Source organism: Primulina eburnea, chromosome 1 (assembly GCF_022965805.1).
Source record: "Primulina eburnea isolate SZY01 chromosome 1, ASM2296580v1, whole genome shotgun sequence".
Lineage (NCBI taxonomy): Eukaryota > Viridiplantae > Streptophyta > Magnoliopsida > Lamiales > Gesneriaceae > Primulina > Primulina eburnea.
In genome coordinates, this window is record NC_133101.1 from 55171962 (window position 1) to 55195032 (window position 23071).

General features: G+C 37.1%; 4 protein-coding genes across 5 annotated transcripts; 3 read left to right on the top strand and 1 right to left on the bottom strand.

Annotated features, from left to right (window-relative positions):
- The first annotated feature begins 336 nt into the window (after positions 1-336).
- LOC140831911 (preprotein translocase subunit SCY2, chloroplastic) lies at positions 337-7652 on the top strand. Its single transcript, XM_073195621.1, is given in 15 exon segments — positions 337-630; positions 813-1334; positions 1574-1662; positions 2604-2683; positions 2791-2880; positions 3501-3585; positions 3587-3593; positions 4024-4107; positions 4859-5000; positions 5406-5522; positions 5926-5945; positions 5948-6054; positions 6557-6680; positions 6762-6868; positions 7186-7652. Coding segments are annotated over 15 exon segments (1710 nt in total). The 5' UTR covers positions 337-584; the 3' UTR covers positions 7276-7652.
- Positions 7653-8664: 1012 nt separating this feature from the next.
- Positions 8665-15067, top strand: LOC140831918 (general transcription and DNA repair factor IIH helicase subunit XPD). Its single transcript, XM_073195628.1, is given in 13 exon segments — positions 8665-8916; positions 8919-9349; positions 9811-10091; positions 11407-11489; positions 11589-11992; positions 12286-12479; positions 12604-12784; positions 12894-13018; positions 13507-13596; positions 13987-14065; positions 14157-14233; positions 14438-14546; positions 14726-15067. Coding segments are annotated over 13 exon segments (2280 nt in total). The 5' UTR covers positions 8665-8816; the 3' UTR covers positions 14852-15067.
- LOC140831925 (transcription factor BHLH42) lies at positions 14879-20630 on the bottom strand. Of its 2 annotated transcripts, XM_073195635.1 has the most exons (8): positions 20390-20630; positions 19870-20124; positions 18405-18501; positions 18055-18069; positions 17878-17934; positions 16571-17042; positions 15716-16473; positions 14879-15468 (listed from the first exon to the last, which is right to left on the bottom strand). In XM_073195635.1, exons 1-8 carry the CDS (start codon positions 20500-20502, stop codon positions 15391-15393), a joined length of 1845 nt encoding a protein of 614 aa, XP_073051736.1. In that variant the 5' UTR covers positions 20503-20630; the 3' UTR covers positions 14879-15390. The 2 variants fall into 2 exon arrangements, with proteins under 2 accessions (XP_073051736.1, XP_073051742.1); XM_073195641.1 differs by lacking the exon at positions 18055-18069.
- A 1628-nt stretch (positions 20631-22258) lies between these two features.
- LOC140808458 (antifungal protein ginkbilobin-like protein) lies at positions 22259-22660 on the top strand. The gene has a single exon (XM_073165610.1). It carries the CDS (start codon positions 22259-22261, stop codon positions 22658-22660), a length of 402 nt encoding a protein of 133 aa, XP_073021711.1.
- The last annotated feature ends 411 nt before the right edge of the window (positions 22661-23071 follow it).

The following is a 23071-nucleotide window of genomic DNA, read 5'->3' on the forward strand; positions in this document are numbered from 1 at the left end:
GAATAAAGAGTTCAAATTGAGAATGTTACATTTCAAATATGATTAAACAAAGATGCTTAGTTAAATAATACCATAATTTTAAATCCAAAGATTTTTTGGGATGAGGCTTACATTTTTCCACATGAATCAATCAAGAACCTATAAGAAAAAAACATCTATGATTGGTGTCTTAACTAACAAATCAACCCAAGGAAACATGCTTTCTGATTTAGCCCAATTAATGATTTTATTTACTTGTTTTTTTTTTTTTATAGGATTTTAATTACATTTTTTTTTTTTGGTTTTTATAGGATTTTAATTACAACCACAAGGGAGTCAAATTAGTGAATCAAGATTTTCGGTATTCAGTGCCTCAAAGAGTGTGAGTTGATTGAAGTTCGATTCGTTCCGACTGAGTAGACCAAATATACACTCAACGGCCTCCTATATATAAAGAATTCGGTATTTCGCAGGTTCAAAAACCTGGGTTCCCTAAAAAAAAAGAAGAAAAAGAAAACCCGGGAGGGAAGAAGACGAGCGCCAGTTCTCACTTGTAGATAAGGTTGCCGGGTTGTTTTCTATTCCAAAACTGGTGTTTTACAGCTATGGCAGCTACTCTTCTCAGACCTCTACCCAATTTATACGTTCAAGGTTGGTTCTTTCTTTTGTTTGTTTCTTGATTTTACGATTGTAATTGTAAAGCTTATGACTAACTTGGAATCAGGGGGCCTATTCTAGTTCTCTGTTGCTTTTGGAGCTAAACCACAGAGTTCTTGAGATTGTGCCGTTTCATATTTGTTTGATTAGTTTTCATACCTTATTTTCTATTACAGGCAGGAAATCTTCCCAAAACTTTGACTTCCACAGTCAAAGATTATCAAGACATTTTTTTCACCCGGTGGCAGTGCCTTCCAAGTTAAGCGGAAGGGGGTCATGCTCATTAAGGAAGTATGATTTCTTGAGAAAAAATAAGGGGCTTGTGCTACATGATTGTTTATCAAGGGAGTCATTAAATGTAAGGGCATCATCCACAGAATCCATAAATCTTGAGCAGTTTATACCCAAGCAGGATTACGGGGAAAAGGTGGTTTTGAATGCGAATAATAAAATTGACAATTCGGAAGTTGTAGGGCTGAGGCCTGAGGCTTTTAGGAATAGGTTTTTGAAATTTGTACAGTTTGGTTCCATCATTAACGATGCTGCGGAATCTTTTTTCAAGAGCGAGATAAGAAGGAGGCTGTTTGTGACTGCTGTCTTGATTGTGATGAGTCGTCTCGGATACTTTATTCCCTTACCGGGGTTTGATAGGAGGTTGATGCCCGAGAATTATCTCAGTTTCGTGTCGGGTTCTGTTGGTGAGTGGATTTTTATCTATTTAATTTGGAATTGGAATTTATGACCCCAATTTATCAATTTCAGTTTTTCTCTTGTTCTAAATTTTTATTTCACAGGCAATGCATGTGTGTGCCGGTGAAAGCTACTGTCTTGTTTTATCTCCAAATTTAGTTATAATAAATTGACTTTCTTTAGTTAGTTACTATCATCTAGTTTTCAAAATTTATTCTTTGGAATCCTGATCAACCTCTGTTACCAGATGAGCTCGGTGATTTGACTCCAGAGCTTAAGCTCTCTCTTTTTCAGCTTGGAATCAGTCCTCAAATAGCAGCATCAATTCTTATGCAGGTGTTATTTACATTCACTTTCAGAATATGTATTACTCTCAGTAAACTTGTATTTATGTAGCTTTTTTGGAATGCCTTTGATTGGCAGAGAGTTGATATTGATTGTTTTATGTGTTGTTAGAGAGCATGGTTTAGTTAAACTACACGGTGTTACCTTTTTGGATGTCATTTACATTCAAGTGGAGGTTTTCGTTTTGTTGTTGATGATTCATCACTCACCTTGTCGAGCGAGGATGTCTTGTTTGATAATTCATTTTTTGATTCGAGGCGTCTTCAGCCAAAGCTAATTTGTGGTTTTGATAAAGAATTTTCTAGCAATGCATGATAGAGTAACATAACCTCCAACAAATACACGGTTATCGGGTTGTGTCTAGGGCCTTGATGGACCGATGACCTAAGACTTGACTGGTACATATGGATGAGAAGATTGTTCTGCACGGTAACTGTAAATTGAGAGGATTATCCATGTGCTAGTCATTCATATTTAGGTTATCTCGATGAGCCGATGGCAGGCATTGACTGTGGCGCATAGGTGTTTTTGTAATGAGATATTGGTTATTCTAATTAGATAGTTCAATTATACAACATGGGCACCCTAATACAATGTCGGTGCAATTGAGGGTGTATTCGGAGAGCAAAGGAGTTTTATTTCTAATATCACAAAGAGTTGTTTTTCTATTGTGATGATACAATTAGCTCATCGGATCTTAATGTAACATTAAATTGAAAAGAACCCAAACTTATAAAGAAGTAGATATTTGAAATAAATCTATATATTATTAATCACGGGTGGTCTAATTTATCCGATATGAGCCTTTGAGCGCCTTCAGAAAAATGCTTGGGGCAATAAAATTGCTGCTTTGAATTTTCCATGTGAACTTTCCCCTCTTTGTAATGGGTTAATCTTCCATGTGATGCTGATTGGCATGAATTCTTATTCAGGTGCTTTGCCATGTAGTTCCTTCCTTAGTGAAGCTGCGGAAAGAAGGCTTAGATGGTCATGAGAAGATCAAGAGTTATATGTGTGTCTAGTTACTATATCAAGCAGTGAGAGATCCTTAGTTAAATATTTTCTATGTTTAGTTCTTTTTCCATTGCATGCAAAAGCTCTCATGTTCATGTATTTTAGATGGTGGATCTCCCTTGGCTTTGCAATGGTGGAGGCCCTTGTCCTTTCTTGTTATTCCCTTCCCTATTCTATTTATGCAGCTAGTCACAGGTAATTATGGCCAAAAATTTCTGTCATAGTTAACCTTTCTTCCAAGTGCTGATGTGGATTATTTTTTGCAAAAGTTTAAGCAGGTGTTATGTAGTTCTTTTCGGGTGTGATGGCATGTAGTTGCTTCTGCATCTATGTTTATCTGTTATTCTTTATTGCATGGTGTAGTTTACTTGCATAGTATTGAAACGGAGTCAATACTTATATTGTTTGGACTTCATTGACATAATCTATATATTTGAATATGCTGCAAGTGCAAAATGGAGTGCTTTATGCTTATGAGTGTTAACCCTAGTACTTGGTTTGCTTTGTTGAAATTCATTTGGGAATGAATTTAGTTTTGAAGTTCCCAATTGTTGTCAATCCTTGTGGGTTGTGCTAAATTTCCCATGCATGTTTTTATGCCTTCATTCTTGATCCATGCATGCGCCTTGTATGCTTAGTTCCCCTATTTCTGTTGATAATATAAGCTTATTGGTAGCACATTGGTGTTTTCTTATGGATATGTGCTCATTGTAAGATGTTTTGAGGAGGTATCTTTGCAATTTTGTTGGCACACTTCGGATTCTCTTTGACCATCATAAATACATTGGTTTGGCATATTATATTTTATTTTGCAGGGTAAAGCACGTGATGTACACTACTTGGTTTCTGGTGTGTGGAGCAATGACAATGACTTGGATTTGTGACAAGATAACGGAGTCCTGGATTTGGTACTTTTATGTCTGTCTTCTTGGGTCTTTGGCTATTTGCAAAAATGACATTTGTTTCCCAGAATAATTTATTTTTCTCTTTGTTTTGCGTTTACTATTTAGATTTGAATCTTGGAATTTGCCATAGTAATAATGTTAGCCAATGGCGTCGACATATGGCATCTGCTATCGGTTTTTGAGTAAGGGGACTAAAATGATACTTGATCCGGTGTTACATGGCCTAAAGACGGTATACGCAGGAACTTGTGTATCTTGAAACTATTTACTGGAATCAGTAAAAAAAGAAGAAATGGCGAAAATGAATTGAATATTTCGTTTCTCATCCAAAAACATGATTTAAATTGAGTTACTTTTTAGATCTTAACTTTAGTGTGTTTCTTTTGCTCACTTTTTGCTGAATATGGCTATCCATTTTGCAATGTTTTGGCAGGTCAAGGATCATCTTTGATTATTTGTGTCAGCATTTTGACTGGATATACAGATACATTGTACAAGATGCTAACTCAGCTCTCTGGTGAGTGGAAATGTCACTATCGATCTCTAATGTGTAACCAGACATCATATGCATATATCCCACATTTATGAAATTCTCTTAATTATTTTTGAGAAAGATACAATGTATGGTCCTGATTGATGATTATGGAGAGCATGATATTCTAGTTCTGGAGATATGATTATCTGGATTACTTTTTCCAAGCTACATGGATGGGAACTAAACTCCTTGTGACTGTTAATTTCTTCTCACTTTCAGAATGAATTTAATGATTCATTTGTTTCAGCCTGTCTCCCATGCTAGCTGTTGAAATTTTGCAAAGTTTCATTTTTGATCTCCTATGAGTAGATGGATGACATTTTTAATCCTTTATCTATTTAAGTATCAAAATTAGTCCCTTAACTATTGGTCACTTAGCGCAGTACCAAACTGAAATATTTGTTCTTAAACTAGAAATGCTGCAACATTGCTTGAACTGTATCATCATGGAATATCTCTGAATTTCACTGTAAACCTTATCCCTTGAAGGCTAATTCAGTTTGTAGATATACAAAGTCTCGTGTTTTCCTTCGCATGAAGTCTTTTCCTTGCACCTCCACCAAGTATCACTTAAGTTTGATATGGTGAATCTAAGAAGGGAATGCATCCTGATGTTACTTTTTACTGAGCAATTATATGTCTTAAACACTTCAGAGAATGTTGTTCCATTCTGTCATATCTTCGAGATAATAACAATATTACTTTCGTATCTGGGGTTTCAAACCAATTGCAGGAAGTTCTGTGAGCTGGTGGCCTTATGTACTTGCAGTATTAGGTGTCTTCACCGTAGTCACTATGTGGGCGGTTGTTGTTACTGAGGGTTGCCGGAAGATCAAGCTGCAATACTATGGTTTTAAACTTGCTTCTGCTGCCAGGTGAATGACAGCCGAATGATTTACATTGATTTTCTCCATTTGGGATAATCAAAGATGTGAAGTTATCTTACAAACTCATAGACTACAGAAAATCTTGAATCAAGCATCTTGATCTTGAATTGATGATGATCAATAATTCACTTTTATAGCAATTATAGAGTGGTGATATTCTTTTTGTTTAAAAAAAGAAAAGAAAAGAATTGTTGTCTAGAGTTCCCAAAACTCATCAAAAGAACCCTCGAGCCTTTTCCCAGGCGCGGTGACTATCAAGAAATTTTCTGCAATTTAGAGTTTAATTTTTGCAAGTAGTTGTGGTAGGGGGAAGGGGTAATTTTTTGCTGCTTTATATTTTTAATATGTTGGTCAGGACTTCGATTATCAAATTTATACTTCTGCTTCCGGCAGAGATGATTCTCCTATCACTGAGGTGGAGCCTTATATTCCATTCAACATCAATCCTTCTGGAATGCAGCCTGTTCTCACTACATCATATCTCTTGGCATTTCCAAGCATTGTTGCAAGGTACTGGCTGATAGGAATTTTAGATTTTCTCTTTATTTATTTCTTAATTGCATGCATGATGTTTTGAATGTAATTTCAAGGTTTTACTTGTCTACTCGTTAGTAGTTGGTCAAAATTCTACATGCAGTTGGATGATATATTCCGGCATTCACCTTCTAGTTTCCCTCTTCCCCTCTCTCGTTTCCTCCTTATCTATATGTGTCGTTAGAGTTTGTCTTTTTTTTGGATGCTGGACATGCTTTCAAATTTACAGGTTTCCGCTCCCGTTCACCTTACATTGTGCCATTTATTTGGCCATGTGATAACCAGACTGCACTTGTTATTTTTTAGCTCATTGATTATTGTCAAGTTCTATTATGACCCTTCAGCTGTGAAGTCTAACTAACATATGCATTTTGATCAGTGTCCTTGGTTCACGCTTTTGGAACATGTGAAAGATATCCTGAATCCTGACACACCTCGCGGTGCAGAACCATGGGTTTACTATTCAATATATGCATTTTTCGTATTCCTGTTCAACATATTTGATATCGTAAGGATTTTCCTGTTTTCAGCTCAAGTTTGTTTCCCCCTTTTCATTTAAGTGCTAGTTACATGTTTGCTATCCTTCTTAGGCATTTACTCACGAGAGTAAACTCCATCATGTCAAAGTTTGTTATTTTGAACGAATTAAACAAATTTACTTGTGTTTCAGATATTATAAATAATTGTCTCTTTGATGTGTTTCTGGCGGACCCAAAAAATTAACTTTGCAGCATGTGTGCACAAATTTCTGTGAAGTTTTGTGAACTTAATTTTCCTCTGAAAGAAGCTAACCATGTCGTAACCTCATCAGTGTCTTAACCTAATAGTCCTTCAATCAAATTCACATTTCCTATTCAGAACAATATGAATGTCTTGTGAACTAATTTTTTTCCTGGAAGTAATCAATCACTAATGTTGTGAATCACGAATTGGTATATATATCTTGCTAGGGTCCCTATCGTAGGCTGATGTGTTTTTTCTACGAATGTTCATTAACTTCTCTTATCTAGGCCAATATGCCGAAAGAAATCGCTGATTATCTGAATAAGATGGGTGCCAGAATTCCAAATATAAAGCCCGGAAAAGCTACCATTGAGTATTTAACAAAAATCCAAGCTTCAACACGTTTCTGGGGTATCTCTTATACCTTGTGCACCTGTCTCCGTGTGTTTGTTACTTGGATTTTCTAATCATGACGTACGGTTCTTTGTGCAGGGGGTCTGTTACTAAGTGTTTTAGCAACTTCTTCTACCATTCTTGATCATTATTTACGACGGGTTAATGAAGGCTTTTCCATAGGGTTCACTTCTATTCTAATCATTGTAAGTCCAACTTCTTCTGCATTTTGTTGCCAAGTTCTTTGATAACTTCGTCCAACATCTGGGATCATTATTTATCCCATATTAATGATTTTTCCGTAGCGGGGATTCAAATAATTTCTAATTATTGCAACTTCATTTCTTTTACACAAACTTTGAACAGTAATGTTGCCAACACATCATGCCCTCCGGAACAGCATTTTGTGAACTCTCAAACGCGTGCTTCGTGTTTCCTTTTCTGGGTCATTCACGAAAACACAGAAGGCATTGCCAGTTTTCCTCTTGACCCACTTGTATTTTGTTTCTGTTGGTGTCTCCAGGTGGGTTCAATAATCGAATTGAGAAGATCCTATCAAGCCTACAATGTAATGCCTAATCTCAGCAAAGCATTGAGGCGGTATGGGCTCTAACCAGTTAAACAGTGACTCCGAAGCTTAACTATTGGTTGCGATCCTTCCTGTTAAACTGGTGAAATCCACCAATCTCGGATCAAGCGAAGCAATGTCCATTAGTTTCTCAGCATGACAGGAAAAGCCTGGTTTGGTGGCTGGAAATATTTAGACCGGCTTCATTTTCAACTATATAAATCGCCTACGCTGGTGTAGTGACATAGTGTATTCCTGTAAACTTTCTGGTTTACAGTATACTCTCGTAGTTCTTACGGGATGGAGATGATGGGGTCGGGGGATTATTCTCTTTTTTTCTTACAACAATGGGTGATCGGTATTGAAAGCTCGTATTATTATTTCGATCTTGCGATGAATGACATGTTACTAACGGCAAAAACTTGTGTGAGACGGTCTCACGGGTCGTATTTGTGAGACGGATCTCTTATTTGGGTCAGTATTACTTTTTATTGTGAATATGGGTAGGGTTGAGGTTTTTGTTTTTTCTGCAATTTGATCTTTCACCGAAGTGTGATGACATAATGGCAACATAGTGTGTGCATGTGCAGTGTTAAAACCAAATATTTACGATAAAAGACTAAAATTGTCGATATTAAAAATTATAGGTCTAAAAACAAATTTGGACAACATATAAAATCAACTATTAAATGAGCAAATATACGGGACTTAAATTTCAATTTTCCTTGATAAAAAAATTACGATTTTCCTTTTATTAAAAAATCAAAATCTATCAATTCGAGTAGGTGAAAAATGGAATTAAATCATGCGAGCAGTAGGTTGAGACGAATTTGGTACTGGGCCGAGGTGGGGACAAGTTTGTCATCTCCATTCCTGTTCTTGAATTTCATCTCCACTCTCATACTCGACTCGATCTCTGTTTTTTTAGGTCGAGTTTGGAGAATCCCCGAACCTATTCCTCGAACCCAAAACCGTAGGAATAAACTTTACATCTTCATCCCCATTTCGTTTCAAAAATATTAATGAGACAAGATGAGGACGAGTTCGGAGATTTTCTCAAACCAAAAATTATTATTATCTATTATTATTAGTGATAATATTAATATTATTACTAATATTATTAATAATAATATTATTTTATGATTGATATTATTTTCGGGACGAGTTCGAAGATTTCGAAGATGAGGATAATAATCTCGTACTTGCTCCAAACTACTTCAAATATTTACAAAATCTCGAAACCCAAACTCAAACTCAAATTCGAAAAAATAGAAGATCCCGTCTAATAAGTTTTTCTCGCGTGGCCTGAATCCAATGAGAAAGTTGTGATCCCAGTCCAGCAGCTGTTGGTAATGGGCTTGAGTGTCAGAAAGATCAATACTAGTCCCAGGTTTCAGGCCCATACGAAGTAAATACCATCAACGGCGAAACAACGCCACCGTGTTCTGTATAAATAAATCCACTCAACTACACCCTCGAGCTGAAGCGGCGATCATCTATGGCGGTAATGTAGAAATAGTCCCTTTTTTTTCCCTCCTCTTTCCACCATTTTTCGCCGCAAGTAACTGCAGCCTCTGCCGTTGGAAATGAAGTTCCAAATCGAAGATGTGACGGTCTACTTCCCCTACGACAACATTTACCCTGAACAGTACGAATACATGATCGAACTCAAACGCGTTCTCGATGCCAGGGCCATTGCGTCCTGGAAATGCCTACAGGAACCGGAAAAACCATAGCCCTCCTATCTCTAATCACTAGTTACTCTCTATCAAAACCCTCGGGTTCTCTAAAGCTCATATACTGCACCCGCACTGTGCACGAGATGGAGAAAACCCTGGCAGAATTGAAATTCTTGTTCAAGTATCAGGTTCAGATGTTGGGTCCTTCAGCAGGAATTCTTGCTCTAGGGCTTTCTTCGAGGAAGAATTTATGTGTTAATCCGAATGTGTTGTCGGCAGAGAATCGAGATTCGGTGGATGCTGCTTGTAGGAAGTTGACGGCAAGTTGGGTGAGAGCAATGGCCATCGAGAATCGGAATGTACCGACCTGTGGGTTTTATGAGAACTATGAGAAGGTTGCCTCTAACGTGGTTTTGCCTCCAGGGGTTTATACGCTACAGGTACCGATTTGTGAAGCAAATTATTTTTTTTTGTTAGCGTGCTTGTTAGTCTTTTTCATCTATCTCTGTTCTCCCGAGACTCGGTTAAATTGAAATTTTAAAAAGAGCATAGATGGACTTCAGCTTTTTGTTTTAATATTTATTTTTTATACTGTGCAGCAAATTTTCTAGCTTTTCTCTCAGAGTTTGTTAATATCTTTAAATTCGGGTTTACTTCTTAAGATTTAGTGAATGTGTCCTAAATTGTCGATGTCGGGTTTCGTTTTAGTAGTGTTTTGGTTTTTCTGCTAGAGTAAACATATGTGCTTGCACTTTTATCTTGCATTGATTTGGTGGAAAATGATACACACGTCTTTTACTGAGTTTATTGTGTTGCAACTGCACGTAGATGGTCTCATTATGTATGTTCATGGAAACCATAAAACAGAATTTGAGTTGTGGTTCATTCTGTCGTTTTCAAGGATTTGAGGGCATTCGGGAAAGAAAAAGGGTGGTGTCCGTACTTTTTAGCACGTTATATGGTGCGGTCAGCTAATGTGGTGGTTTATAGCTACCAGTACCTTCTTGATCCCAAGGTTGCGGGAATAATATCAAAGGAGATGCAGAGAGAGTCTGTTGTGGTGTTTGATGAGGCTCACAATATTGACAATGTGTGCATTGAGGCTCTTAGTGTCAGTGTAAGGAGACAGACACTTGAAGGGGCAACTAGGAATATTAATAGGATGTCTCAGGAGGTTGAAAGGTATGTAATTTTTCTGGAAAATTAATTTTTGTCCACGATAATTTCTATTTGGGTGGTTGTACCAGATGGGAAGTTTTGACATATAAAGACATTTTTTTTCTATTTTTCATCCCATGGATATTGTCATAATTTGTTTTGATTATATGATTTTGAAATTTGTGGTTGGCCCTCAAATGATGATGGACACAATGTCATTTGTCTCCAAAAGTTTATTTGGGTGGTTGTACCAGATGGGAAGTTTTGAAATACAGATACTCCTTTTTCTATTTTTTATCCCGATGGATATTGTCATAATTTGTTTTGACAGGCTAGTGCCTAGAGCATAGGCCGCCTAGACAGGGACTAGCCGTCGGTAGGCGGATTCCACGATATCAAGAGACTTGTAATGGTTCTTAGACTAAATTTCAGCTCAAACTTTGTTAAAATCCAATTGACACCTGGTTCATTCCTCCGCGGATCAGAATAATAGGCAATCCAAAAGAAATCAAAATAAGAAAAAATTAGGGCCTGGTTCGACTTTCTTATGTGTTCAGAAGTAAACAGACAAAGAAGATGAAAGTGACATGTTAGGGCAAGCGTAAGCCAACAAATCGTGGTTTTAATTAGGCTTTCAATCTCAAAAAATTAAAAGAACGAGCCTATAATCATTTCTTATGTCATGTTCTAGTTTAATTCGGCTTTCAAAAATTAAAACCCAACAAAAATTTCCCAAAAAAACTTTAAACGTCTAGGCCCGCCTTGAACCAGCTAGATCCGCCTAGGCTTGCCTAAGAGCACCTAGGTGCCCTTGCCGCATAGTCTGGCCGCCTAGAACCTTTTCGGTGCGGTCAAGTGGCGCCTAGGCGGCTGCGTAGCCCGAGTTTTAGAACACTGTGATTGACACATGAAGCCATTTGTCTCAAAAAGTTCATCAGAAGAAAATTTATTGGCCATTAATCATTATTTGAGATTTTAAAAAATGAGATTTTGAATAATATATGCCATAATTGTTTTGTTTAAGGCTATTTTAGTTTGATTCTTCGCACTCATCCAAGTCATTTATCATTGGCTGCATCAGTAGTCAGCACTTTTGTTTGCTCATGTGGGTCCTAATCTAAATTATGTTATTTTGTGGAACTTCAAAGCTCATATACCTTCATTCTGTTGAATCCTTATTTTTTTGATGAATTAGTTTTGCTTAGTGGTTTTGATGTAGTACTTTATTAGTGGTTCTTTTCTACTATTGTTTGGTATTTTTAAACAAAAGAAAGGAAATGAATAAAAAAGATACTGGTGTTTATTCTTTTCTCTTAACTTTATTTGACATGGAAGGAAGGTTAAAGGCCACCGATGCTGGTCGATTGCGTGCAGAATACAACCGTCTTGTTGAGGGTTTGGCACAAAAGGGGAACCTTCCTAGTATGTTGATTTGATGTGTGATTTGTCCCCTCAAATTTACATGCTAAGTATTTCTGTTTTTAGTTTGTCACTAGGAAAATCATCTGTGTTTCTTTTCAGTTTCTGATGGCTGGTTCGCAAACCCATCCTTGCCTGAGGATATACTAAAAGAAGCCGTTCCTGGAAATATAAGGCGTGCCGAGCATTTCTTATCTGTTTTACGCAGACTAGTCCAATATTTCAAAGGGAGACTGGAAGCAGAAAATGTAGAAAAGGAAGGACCGGTGACATTTGTTGCTTCTATCAATACACAAGTTGGAATCGACCAGAAAATGCTACGGTTTTGCTATGATCGGCTTCACTCGCTTTTGTTAACATTGGAGATAACAGACACGGATGAGTTTTTACATATCCAATCAATTTGTGATTTGGCAACACTTGTTGGGACCTACACTCGAGGATTTTCTATTATTATCGAACCATTTGATGAAAGAATGCCACATATTCCTGACCCTGTCCTTCAGGTCTACTTGTCCTTTCTTTTTATTTTTATTCGATAATTAAAATGTCTGGTATTCTGTATTTCGAGGATTTGGTTTTCTGTGGCAAATTTGATGCGATTAGCATACTGATCCACCAATCTGGTTATTATAATCTCATCTGTATTTGTTGATTATTTCCATTATCTTCCTTTCACTTGGATTTACTTGTCTTACGTATAGCATTTTTGTGATCACAAACTTTTGCTTTATTTTTACCATCAATCATATATTGGATTGTAGCATAATTTTGGATTGATTTCTTTCTTGGTATGCAGCTCTGTTGCCATGATGCGTCTCTTGCCATAAAGCCTGTATTTGAAAGATTTCAATCAGTTGTAATTACATCTGGGACACTCAGCCCCATTGATCTGTACCCTCGCCTTTTAAATTTTGATCCCAAGGTTAGTCGAAGCTTTACAATGTCCTTGACAAGGGATTGCATATGCCCGATGGTCCTCACACGTGGGAGGTATATATTATATAAGATATTCTGTATTTTCTCAATTTTTTCTATTAATTCAAGTGATCAGTGCCATGTTATTTGTCTCTTGAAAAAATGCGCATCTCCACTTTTCAATCAACTTATTTTTCAGTGATCAGCTTCCTGTGAGCACAAAATATGATTTGAGAAGTGACCCTGGGGTGGAAAAAAATTATGGGAAGCTTTTGCTGGAGATGGTGTCTGTTGTTCCAGATGGAGTAGTGTGTTTCTTTGTCAGCTACTCTTATATGGATGGGATTGTTAATAGTTGGCATGAATCTGGAATTCTGAAGGTACAAATTATGAGAAGTTATCCTTCACAATTGTTGGTTTCTTTCAAGTTAGTTGAAATCGCTACTCTGCCTTCCTTTTGAAATTGATTGCATTTTGAATGATTTGCAGGAGATAATGCAGCATAAACTTGTGTTCATTGAGACACAGGATGTAGTTGAAACTACATTGGCATTGGACAATTACCGAAGAGCTTGTGACTGCGGGAGAGGTGCTGTTTTTTTCTCTGTTGCCAGGTAACTTCTCCGCCAGCTTTCACAGTTCAGTTGCACTGCTTGGTGGTTGAACTATCAATTCATGGATAATTGAATGTTTTTCCTGTGGGAATGAGGGATAAAAGAAGGATTGTAATAAAAACAATGAATTTCAAGAAGTGATATAATTCGTGAAAGCATGATGGTATTGGTCTAAAGATACGGAAAACTTTCTGCGCATCCTATCATGTCTTTGATAATATTATACCGTAAAATGAATCCTATTTTCATCAGCATTTGTAAGTGCAATAATATCTATCCGATAGTTTATTAGTATGAAGAATACAATTCCTGCAGTTTACTTCCCAAGATTGTCTGATTGTCATCAAACTATTTACCAGCCAGTTTACTATCCTTGGCAGAATCAAAACGTTAAATTGTGTGAATTTGCTCTCACTGAGCAATGCTCTGAGTGATTTCCACCCTGTTTTGTTTCTTTCTTAATGCGATCAATGTTGTTTTATTTTCAGAGGAAAAGTGGCTGAAGGTATAGACTTTGATAGGCATTATGGCAGACTTGTAATCATGTTTGGTGTTCCTTTCCAATACACATTGAGCAGGTTAGTTGTTTTGTTGCTGCTAACTTATTGGAGCAATCTTGTTTATATTTGTTTCCCTATTTGATGACTATGCGCTTATCCGTACTTTATTGAGGTTAATGCAAACATATACCAATACATTCTATCAAATATCGTAATATGTGTGGACTCACACATTTTTATGCATATGTTAATGTGTAACATATGCATAAAATTATCCAGTTCTAACTATTTTTCCCTTGGCATGCTTGTAAACTATTCGCAACTCAATGTTGCTTCTACCATCTAAGCTTTGCATCTACGCTGTATCAAGTCCATTTGAATCTGGATGTTATCAACTCTTCGGCTATTGACAATCTATGTTTCTGCTGTAAGTTACAGTGTTGTGTTTGTCATGCCTTCACTTTGCAGAGTATTGCTTGCAAGATTGGAATATTTGCGGGAGACTTTCCAGATAAAAGAGGGCGATTTTTTAACATTTGATGCTTTGGTACTTTTTGACCGGAAGTCCTGTTTTATATTTGAGAAAATTATAGCAATTAAAATTGTATTTCTGAGGTACTTGTTGAATTCATATTTAGAGACAAGCTGCTCAATGTGTGGGCCGAGTTATTCGATCCAAGGCTGATTATGGTATGATGATCTTTGCGGACAAAAGGTAGGTATCTTCTTTTCAGATTCAATAATAATGCTAGCTATATTAACGGTGAGCAATCCTGGAATTTTTTTATCAGGCTAATCATAAATGTTTTGGGAAAGTCAAAACTTTATTTGCAATGAGCTTGACGACACTTGTTTTATCACGTGATTGTTAATTTTAATATATATTGAATGTTTGCTAAGTGATTGTTCATGCATGTAGATATAGCCGTCATGACAAGCGCTCAAAATTACCTGGTTGGATTCTCTCCCATTTACGGGATGCTCACCTGAACTTGAGTACTGACATGGCTGTGCATATAGCAAGAGAGGTGCATTGTTTTATCAGTACTTTATTTACCAAAGTATTTTTGAAGGACACAAGTTTCCCCAAGAAACATCAAATGAACTATGTCTGCAATGGTCCGACCTTGATGTATTATCAAGATTTGGGATAGTTGTTCACGGTTAACCGTTCCGTGGTACATCATGTATATTTTTTGACGTGCAGTTCTTGAAGAGGATGGCTCAGCCATACGATAAGACTGGTGCAATTGGTAAGAAAACCCTCATGTCACAAGAAGACTTGGAGAAAATGCCTTCCAATGGAGGCGGGGTTGGGGGAATGTTTAGATGACATACACGAGAAACAAGTCAGTCCCTGAAATTTTGCAGCACTTCCAAGTCAGGTTCCTTTAATATTATGTCTACAGCTTTCTCTTCTTCGACGTCCTTTGCTTGATAAGTTAATACCAGAGTGTATTTTTGTTTGATTACAAAATGTATTGTACAAGGATATGTTCACAAGGGAAAAACATCTTGAGGTTATACAGTTCTCCAAATTGACTTGATTTGAGCAGTTGCCAAAATACATCAATTCATCAATCTCTAACCCTTTCCTTCCCAACTAAATTCATAGACCATAGATGATTGCCACCATGAATCTTTCAAAACAGTGTGTCCTATGTCCTGAAACAATCCCAACCCAACACCACACGCGACAAATCAGACAATGTGTATGGTGTCATACAACAATTACACACTCACATAAGGTATGCCAACAGCATTAAATTTCCATGCGCAGACGTAACTACAATCTGAGAGTATTATGTGGTAACAATGTAGTTCGCCATTTGCACCAACTGTTGGAACATTTATTCGTTCTATTGATATTAACTAGCCATCGATTATCTGGTTGATTGCCCTTTTAACCTCCACGATACTTGCCTTTTTTCCGTTCACATTCTCTTCTATCTGAGAACAAATTAAAGAAAAAAAAAAGCTATTACACACCAACAAAGATATCATGATTTTTTTTTTGAGTTGATATTTACAATCTATTTTTTTTATTATTATATATACTATACTTCATGCGTAAATATGTGCCACGTTTTTTCACAAATGGAGTGTAAATAACTAAAAAAAACTTGTAAATATAACTCCTATTTTTTTAAAAATTATGTTCAAGATATTTAATAAAAATGAAAGGAATTAGTGGTACCTTGGCTCTGATATCGGCTGCAAAAACTCCATCAGTGGCAGCCGACTGCACCGCTGTCACCTCAATCCTATACTTCCGAAGCGCCTGCAGCACATCCAATAGCAACCCCTCCTTGTGCCGGCATTTGATCTCGACCAATGCATCATTCTCGATTATAGACACCTCTATTTGCACAACATCCTCTGTCCTCGCTGGCGCAGGCAGCTTACTGGACTCCCCTGCCCTCAGCATCCTCCCACCATTGCCGCCGTCACCACTACTTCCATCTACAATCATCGGTTTCCTCTTACTATTCCTGTCTGCCTCAATGTCCCGTGCTTGCATCTCAAGATCTTGGATTTTCTTGCGCAGCTGTTTCACATACTCTATAGTGTCTCCAAGGATCGAAGCTTTATCCATTTTCGTGATGAATGGCACGAGGGATCTTAGTATGATGAAGCGTTCGTTGAGTTTCTCCCGACGCCGTCGTTCGGCTAGAACGTGGTTGGCGCTCATGTGTTCATCCTGATGGCAGATTATTCCACGGCTTTTAGACTTGATGTAGAGAAATGGGACTGTGAAGAGAATGTATTTAAGCATCCACTGGGAGACACCGCCTGAGAGGCGTCGATTGTGTAAGGCAGAGTATTTGGAGAAGGCCGAGGAAAGGGTTGAGAAGGAAGAGTTTGGCCACCGTCCCGGTTGGTTTTGGAGGATTGTGCAAATTGTTTGTGGGTAATGGGTGCCCTCTTGCGTTAACAAATCAAATGAATAAAAGTCTGCATTTGAACAATTGAACCACGCATAAGATATATGATCCTTTCAAGTGTAAACACACAAATTGATAAACTTTGAAATGGTAAATAATATGGTTACTTGGATGAGATTGGTGATCGGCACCAGAGGGGCCTTGCAGAAACAACGGCCACCTGTGCCCCGACTCATCCCCACACATGTCAAGTTCGCGGTGATGCTCCGCCGAATCCTCTGGTTGAGCATCTGCAAGAAGCTGGATATTGGAGAACTCCAAATTCTTGGAGCCATCATCCGGGGTTCCAAGCCGAATATCCTCGGATATATCAAGTAGCATCAACTGATCTCCTGTTGCATGAGTTGTGCCACCCGGAGTTCCAGCAGCGGCCTCCGAGCCTGGCTGGCATATATCGATTGGTTCATGTCCGACGGAGGATGCATAGGTTTCGAGCATGGAAGGAGTTTGGTGGGATGTAGGATAGTTGATGGAAGACGTTGAGTGCTCTGAGAGAGTTGGCTTTGGACGGTTCGGATCCATTTTAACCTCCCTGAAGAAGCTTTTTATCCGTTCGATTAATCTACTGTCTTCTTTAACCTGTCCCCATTTTTGCTTCCTTTTTTTATTTTTAAGAAGGAAATTCATCCATTTCTTTCATAGGGAAAAGTGAATATTTACAGTAAATCGAAAACTTTTTATTATTTAATTTTTTATAACATCAAATGCAGATTAAAATGCTATTGTATAGAAGATTTAAGGGTGTTTTTAAATCGAGGCATTCAATATTTTTTTTTAATTTATTTAATTTTTTGGATTTTCCTTTTTTTAACATAGAAAATTTCAAATTCATTATTATTGTATTTACAATTATAATAGATTTCATATCGACTAAAATCCAAGCTCTAAGTGCTTTTCTCGAATCAAGTCTCTCAATCAGGATGATAATAAATTAGGTTCGAGTTGGTCCACCAAGAATCGAAACCCGGTCCATGACAATTTTGAAGTACTTGAGACTCTTTCGTCTCATAATCAAATCTTAAGTCGTACTCATCTCCAACTCATATCCAAAGTTAACGGGTTTTACCTATAAAACCTATTAGTCTTATTAAACAATTATATTCATAATATTTTTTTGATATCTATAATTTTTCCATTGCACTATTAAAATAAAGATTAAATAATAAAAAAAATCAAACGAAGTTTATAAGACTTTTAATCAACATATATGAAAAGTAGTGATTCTCTAGAATCCAATAATTAACATAAAATCCAACAACTTATTATTTGGATATTAACAATATGCAATCTATAAAATTTTCTATAAAATATTATTTTCAAGAGAAGAGGGAAGTTGATAAAATAAATGTAATTATGTACTTCAAATATAATTATGAAACAAAATGGGTGACAAAGGAAATATACTTGGCAATACCATTTGCGTTGTTCCGAGTTCTACTACTCCATCCAGCAGAGGAATGCAAATCACAGTCTGATCAGCAACATATAAATGTTACATTTTTCAACCCTTTGTTTATTGAATATCATATAAAAATAAATATTTATATATTTTATAAATTAAAATTAATTTTAATGACTATTAATATTCTACCTGTATTTTGGCACTCTTGCAAATCAGCGATTGAGTTGGAACATGCAAAAGGGATAAAGAGTTCCACACCATATTTAGCTAAGCTTTTAATCAACAGTAATCTCAAAACTTAATCGTCATGTCGATCGTAGGGGTTAGTTCGATCCTACACTAAGGGCATTTCCTTAAAATTTGATCTTTAATAGTGTAGTATGAGCCACATATGATTTTTCACGTCGTTCGCTGCCGCCCTTAGCGTATGTTCGAATAAATCACCCAGACATGATCGAAAACACGAGCGAATAAATCAATAAACGAATGAATATGTTGAATTGCATGGTATATATATATATATATATATATATATATACCTTGGCAAGAATAGCTCTTGAAAAATGTTTGGGATCGTCTTCATTTGCGCCTGAAAGCCATACATGATGCCCGTCTGAGTATGCTCTTCCGGGTAATCTTTGCATGTTAGAAAATTAAAGAACTTATAATTAATATTCGTGTAAATAATTAGTATGCGTCGTATTTGAGAAGAATAATTTATGTTTATTATATAAGTAAAGTGGGGAAATAACATCGGTTCGAACAGATTGAATTTAATTTAATTAACGTGTGTATTTAGTTCGATTCTTGCATTATATTGACACAACTACCGACTGCACGACAGAATTTAAGGACGAAACAACAGCACAAACATTCAATATCATGCCCCTAAATTAGAGCACTATCCATTCATCACTTTTCCCTAATAAATATCATTACATCCTCAAACTAGAAAATCGAATTTATGCATGTAATACTGGAAATTTAATTTGGGACCACTTAATTAACTAACGACATATATATGCATGCACTGAATAAATTAGCATATTGTATTCAACAAATAATAAAACAGTATTGACCCAAAAAATATGACAGATTTTTAGACAGACATTAGTCGCGTGATGCGTGTGGAGTAATATTCAAGAATGGTTCAGTACTCAATAAATTGAAAAACTGGAGCTGAAACGATATTAACGATGAAAACGAAATATCAAGTAGGGATTAATGCAAACTACTAGATGGATGGAATACTGGCAGGGGCGGAGCCACATGCTCCTTTGAGTCCGGGTGGTCCATTTTTTTTTAAAAAAAATGTATATGTAAATTTTGTATAATTTTGAAATAATATGATATATTTCTGAGAGCCATATTTCTGGCTCCACCTAGGGATGGCAATTTCCCCCGCGGGTTTGGGGCCCCGCGGGGAAAACCCGAAACGGGGATGGGGATCCCTGATTTTTTCGGGTTTGGGTTCGGGTTCGGAGATTTTTTTAAATCCCCGATGTAGTTCGGGGCGGGTATGGGATTACTATCCCCATCCCCGAAATCCCCGAACCCGCCCCGAAAATATATTATCAATAATAAAATAATAATATTATTAGTATTAATAATATAATTTTTAAAATATTAATAATATTATTATTGTTGATATTGATATTAATATTAATATTAAAATTATATCAAATAATAATATATAATAATAAGTTTTGGTTTGAGAAAATATTCGAATCCGTCATCGTCTTGCCATATTATTATTTTTGAAATGGGGATGGGGACGGGGATGGTAAGTTGATCCCCGAAGTTTCGGGTTTGGGGATTCCCCGAACCCGAAAAAACGGGGATGGGGGCGGGGATGGGGTGGGGATGGCATTCGGGGATGGGGATGGGAATGACAAACCCGCTCCCGCCCCGGCCCATTGCCATCCCTAGCTCCACCACTGAATATATACTAAGATCTATTGACTAAAGAAATCGTTCATTAAATAACTCAAATTTAATTCTTACCCGACCTCCGGAGGAAATGAGAAAGAAATACACATCAAATAGAACCATTCGGGTTCGGTCAAGTCCTCCGGGGACAATGCGGTGGATGGCCGCCGTGACTGGTGGTTTGTCTCACCGCCGGAGAGGGAATCATACAGTTCTTTAAGCTGATGACTTCTCTGCAGGGACGCCTCCTCCGTGCTCACTTCGGTCGGCTGCACTGTTTTTCTTGTTTTAATTGCTCCATTGTAATATCCATCACTCCATACTAGAATTCTTCGACATGATCACACCAACAATTAAGGTATACAGAGTGTCAGTTTCAGAAGATCAATATTTGTACTTATATATTAAGTAAACATGGGCCTGAAATTATATTATATTATACAAGGATAAAAGTACTAATTATACATCAAATGAAAATAAAAAATAAATAGATCCTATAGAAATTTAACGGGTAGATCATGATCAAAATTATCTTCTCTCAACAAAATCTTTAGGTTTAATATTGTTGCTTTGTGATTCTTGTGCATGCACTTACCCTTGTTGTGGGTGTAGTTGCCAGAAAATACTGTAAGTCCATTGAACTGCTTGAACTGCCGCCTGCAGCATGCTTTGCAGCCGACTCCTCTGCGATGACGACGGAGCAGCCATTTCAGATCCAAGAGGCCGACTAATGGGAGATTTTTCGGTGATCGGCCATGTTGACGAAATATGAATCACCACGGAAATGGAGATAAAATAGCCAGATTAGGGTTTCGAAACATTAATTTGAGAAATATATATATATATATATATATATATATATATATATATATTTATATATATGTATATATATATACACACACATATGTGAGGATGATGGGATTTATATTAGATTGAACGGTAGGTGACAACCGAATTGTCTTGTGGGATTGATTTACCTAAATTTCGTTAGTTATACGTATATATCTCTCACCGTGTTAATGCATATATATATATATATATATATATCGGGAGGCCCGGGTCATGGGTATCAGATGATCCCGGTTCATGGATCAAGTGATGAGAATTTTTTGGACAGACCGACAAATAGTCGGGCAAATTATATGTCTGAGACATCATCTCTTCGGGCTACTAGCAGTCGGGCATATACCCTGGGCTACAGAAGCCCGGACTTCCATACAAATTCTCGGTTGATGGCTTTCTACCAGGATTAGCTCGATAGTAGCACCACTCGAGTGCACAAGTATTTTGTTAATTATTACTGTCAGAGAAGTTGTCAGAAAGTAAGGTATGGACAGCCGCCTTGCCATAATCAGTATGCGAGCACTGAAAACAAGGGTATCATTGACTTTCTTGCTATAAATATCAGGTTTGCTCAAATTTGATTCATTCGTTCACATATATATATATATATATATATATATATATATATATCTATATCTTGCCCATACCATTTCTACAATATCTCTCTTTCGTTTTTTCCTCACCTATTCGTTAACTTTAGCATCAGAGTAGCCACGCCGGACATCCCTCCGACGCCCATTCACGTGGTTATCTTCGTGTTTACAGGTCATCACTGGTTTTTCTAAAAAGAAGAAGGAGATCTCTAGTTTGGACACTAAGCTCTCATTCCTTATATTTTTCATAATCCGACCCGGTAAAAGTACTCACACATCTCACACCCATTTTTACCGGGTCACATCAATATATACACACACATACATCATGTTGTTTAGATTCACACTCGAAGAAAATCACATGCACGGCATGTCCCTAAACAATTATAACACTTATCGCAAAATATATTAATGTATTTAGTCAAACCATGAGAAAAAATTTGTTATCAAAATTCTAGATGTTCAGATAAATTGGGCCAGATAAGTATAAATAAGACAATCGGCTATAATAATTAGTCTTTGCATACGATGTTATAATAATTTAGAAATTTCTCGCATGAAAATTTTTGACATGTCTTAAGATATATTTGCACAATGACCTTCAAACATGCGAGCAAACAATTGAGAAAGATGATAGATTTCACTTAATCCATGATAAATAAATAAATAAAACAATATGGTACATGTCATTTTATATCATTATATCCAGCGAATAATAATGAAAAATGAAAAATGGTATCTCGGCTCAAACAGTGGACCGAGAGATGCATCTGGGCCGGGCCGATTAAAGCACTGACCAATCCATAACCAGCCGGCCAAATGTAGGGAAAGACCACATATGGTGCGGCGGGGGCCTCATCTATGTCTCCATGTAGATTCTTGTTCCTCGTACGGGATAAAAGACAAATTCCAGCGATGCATGACCGTAAATAGTGAGCGAAGAATCCAATGTCCGTGGTGAATTACTGTAAATTCCTCCATCATTTATATGTTCTGCCCACCAAATCCGAACAAAAGAGACGAGGAAAATGAGCACTTTTACCCGAAATCTCTCCCTTCTAACTCTCCTGCTATCTCTATCCCGCCCTGCAACCTGCGCACCGAATACCAACGTCGAACTCGTGCAGTGCAATACCGGGACATACTCAGAAGGCGATCCTTTCGCAATCAGCCTCGCCTATGTTCTTGCAGAGTTAGAGCATTCCACGCCCTCGCGGCCAGGCTATGATTTCCGCAACGTTTCTCCGTACCCGAACGCGTTTGCCTACGGCCATGCTGCTTGCAATCAAACGCTGGCGAGTTCCGGCTGTGCCGCCTGCCTGGCCGCCGCCAAAACATCCGTTCTTGGTGCCTGCGACGGAAGGATTGGGGGCCGATCGGTGCTGTATGATTGTACTGTTAGATATGAACAGTACCCTTTTGATGATTGATTTTATCGGGCTCATTCGCGCGATTGGTTCTCAGGGATTCGCTAAATTGATTGTACTTTTTGTTCTCTCTTCAATGTAAAAGTTTCAGTTCAGTTACTTGTCTCGAAAAATCAAGAAATTCTTGATACGATTAGTTTATCTTAAATATTTTACGAATTTCTAAAAATATATGAAATATTTAGCTAGTTTATATATATTTTTAATTTTATTAAAAGGGATGAGGCTTGATAATTGGGAGTACTAGGATAAGCATTGATGGTATTTTAGTTAATTTGAAAAATATTTTAAGATCTTAGAAAATAGAGTAGGCCTCTAGTTAGACGATCTAATGAATCTTTATTTGTGAGACGTGTCACTCCTACCGATATTCACAATAAAAAGAAATACTTTTAACATAAAAAGTTATAATAT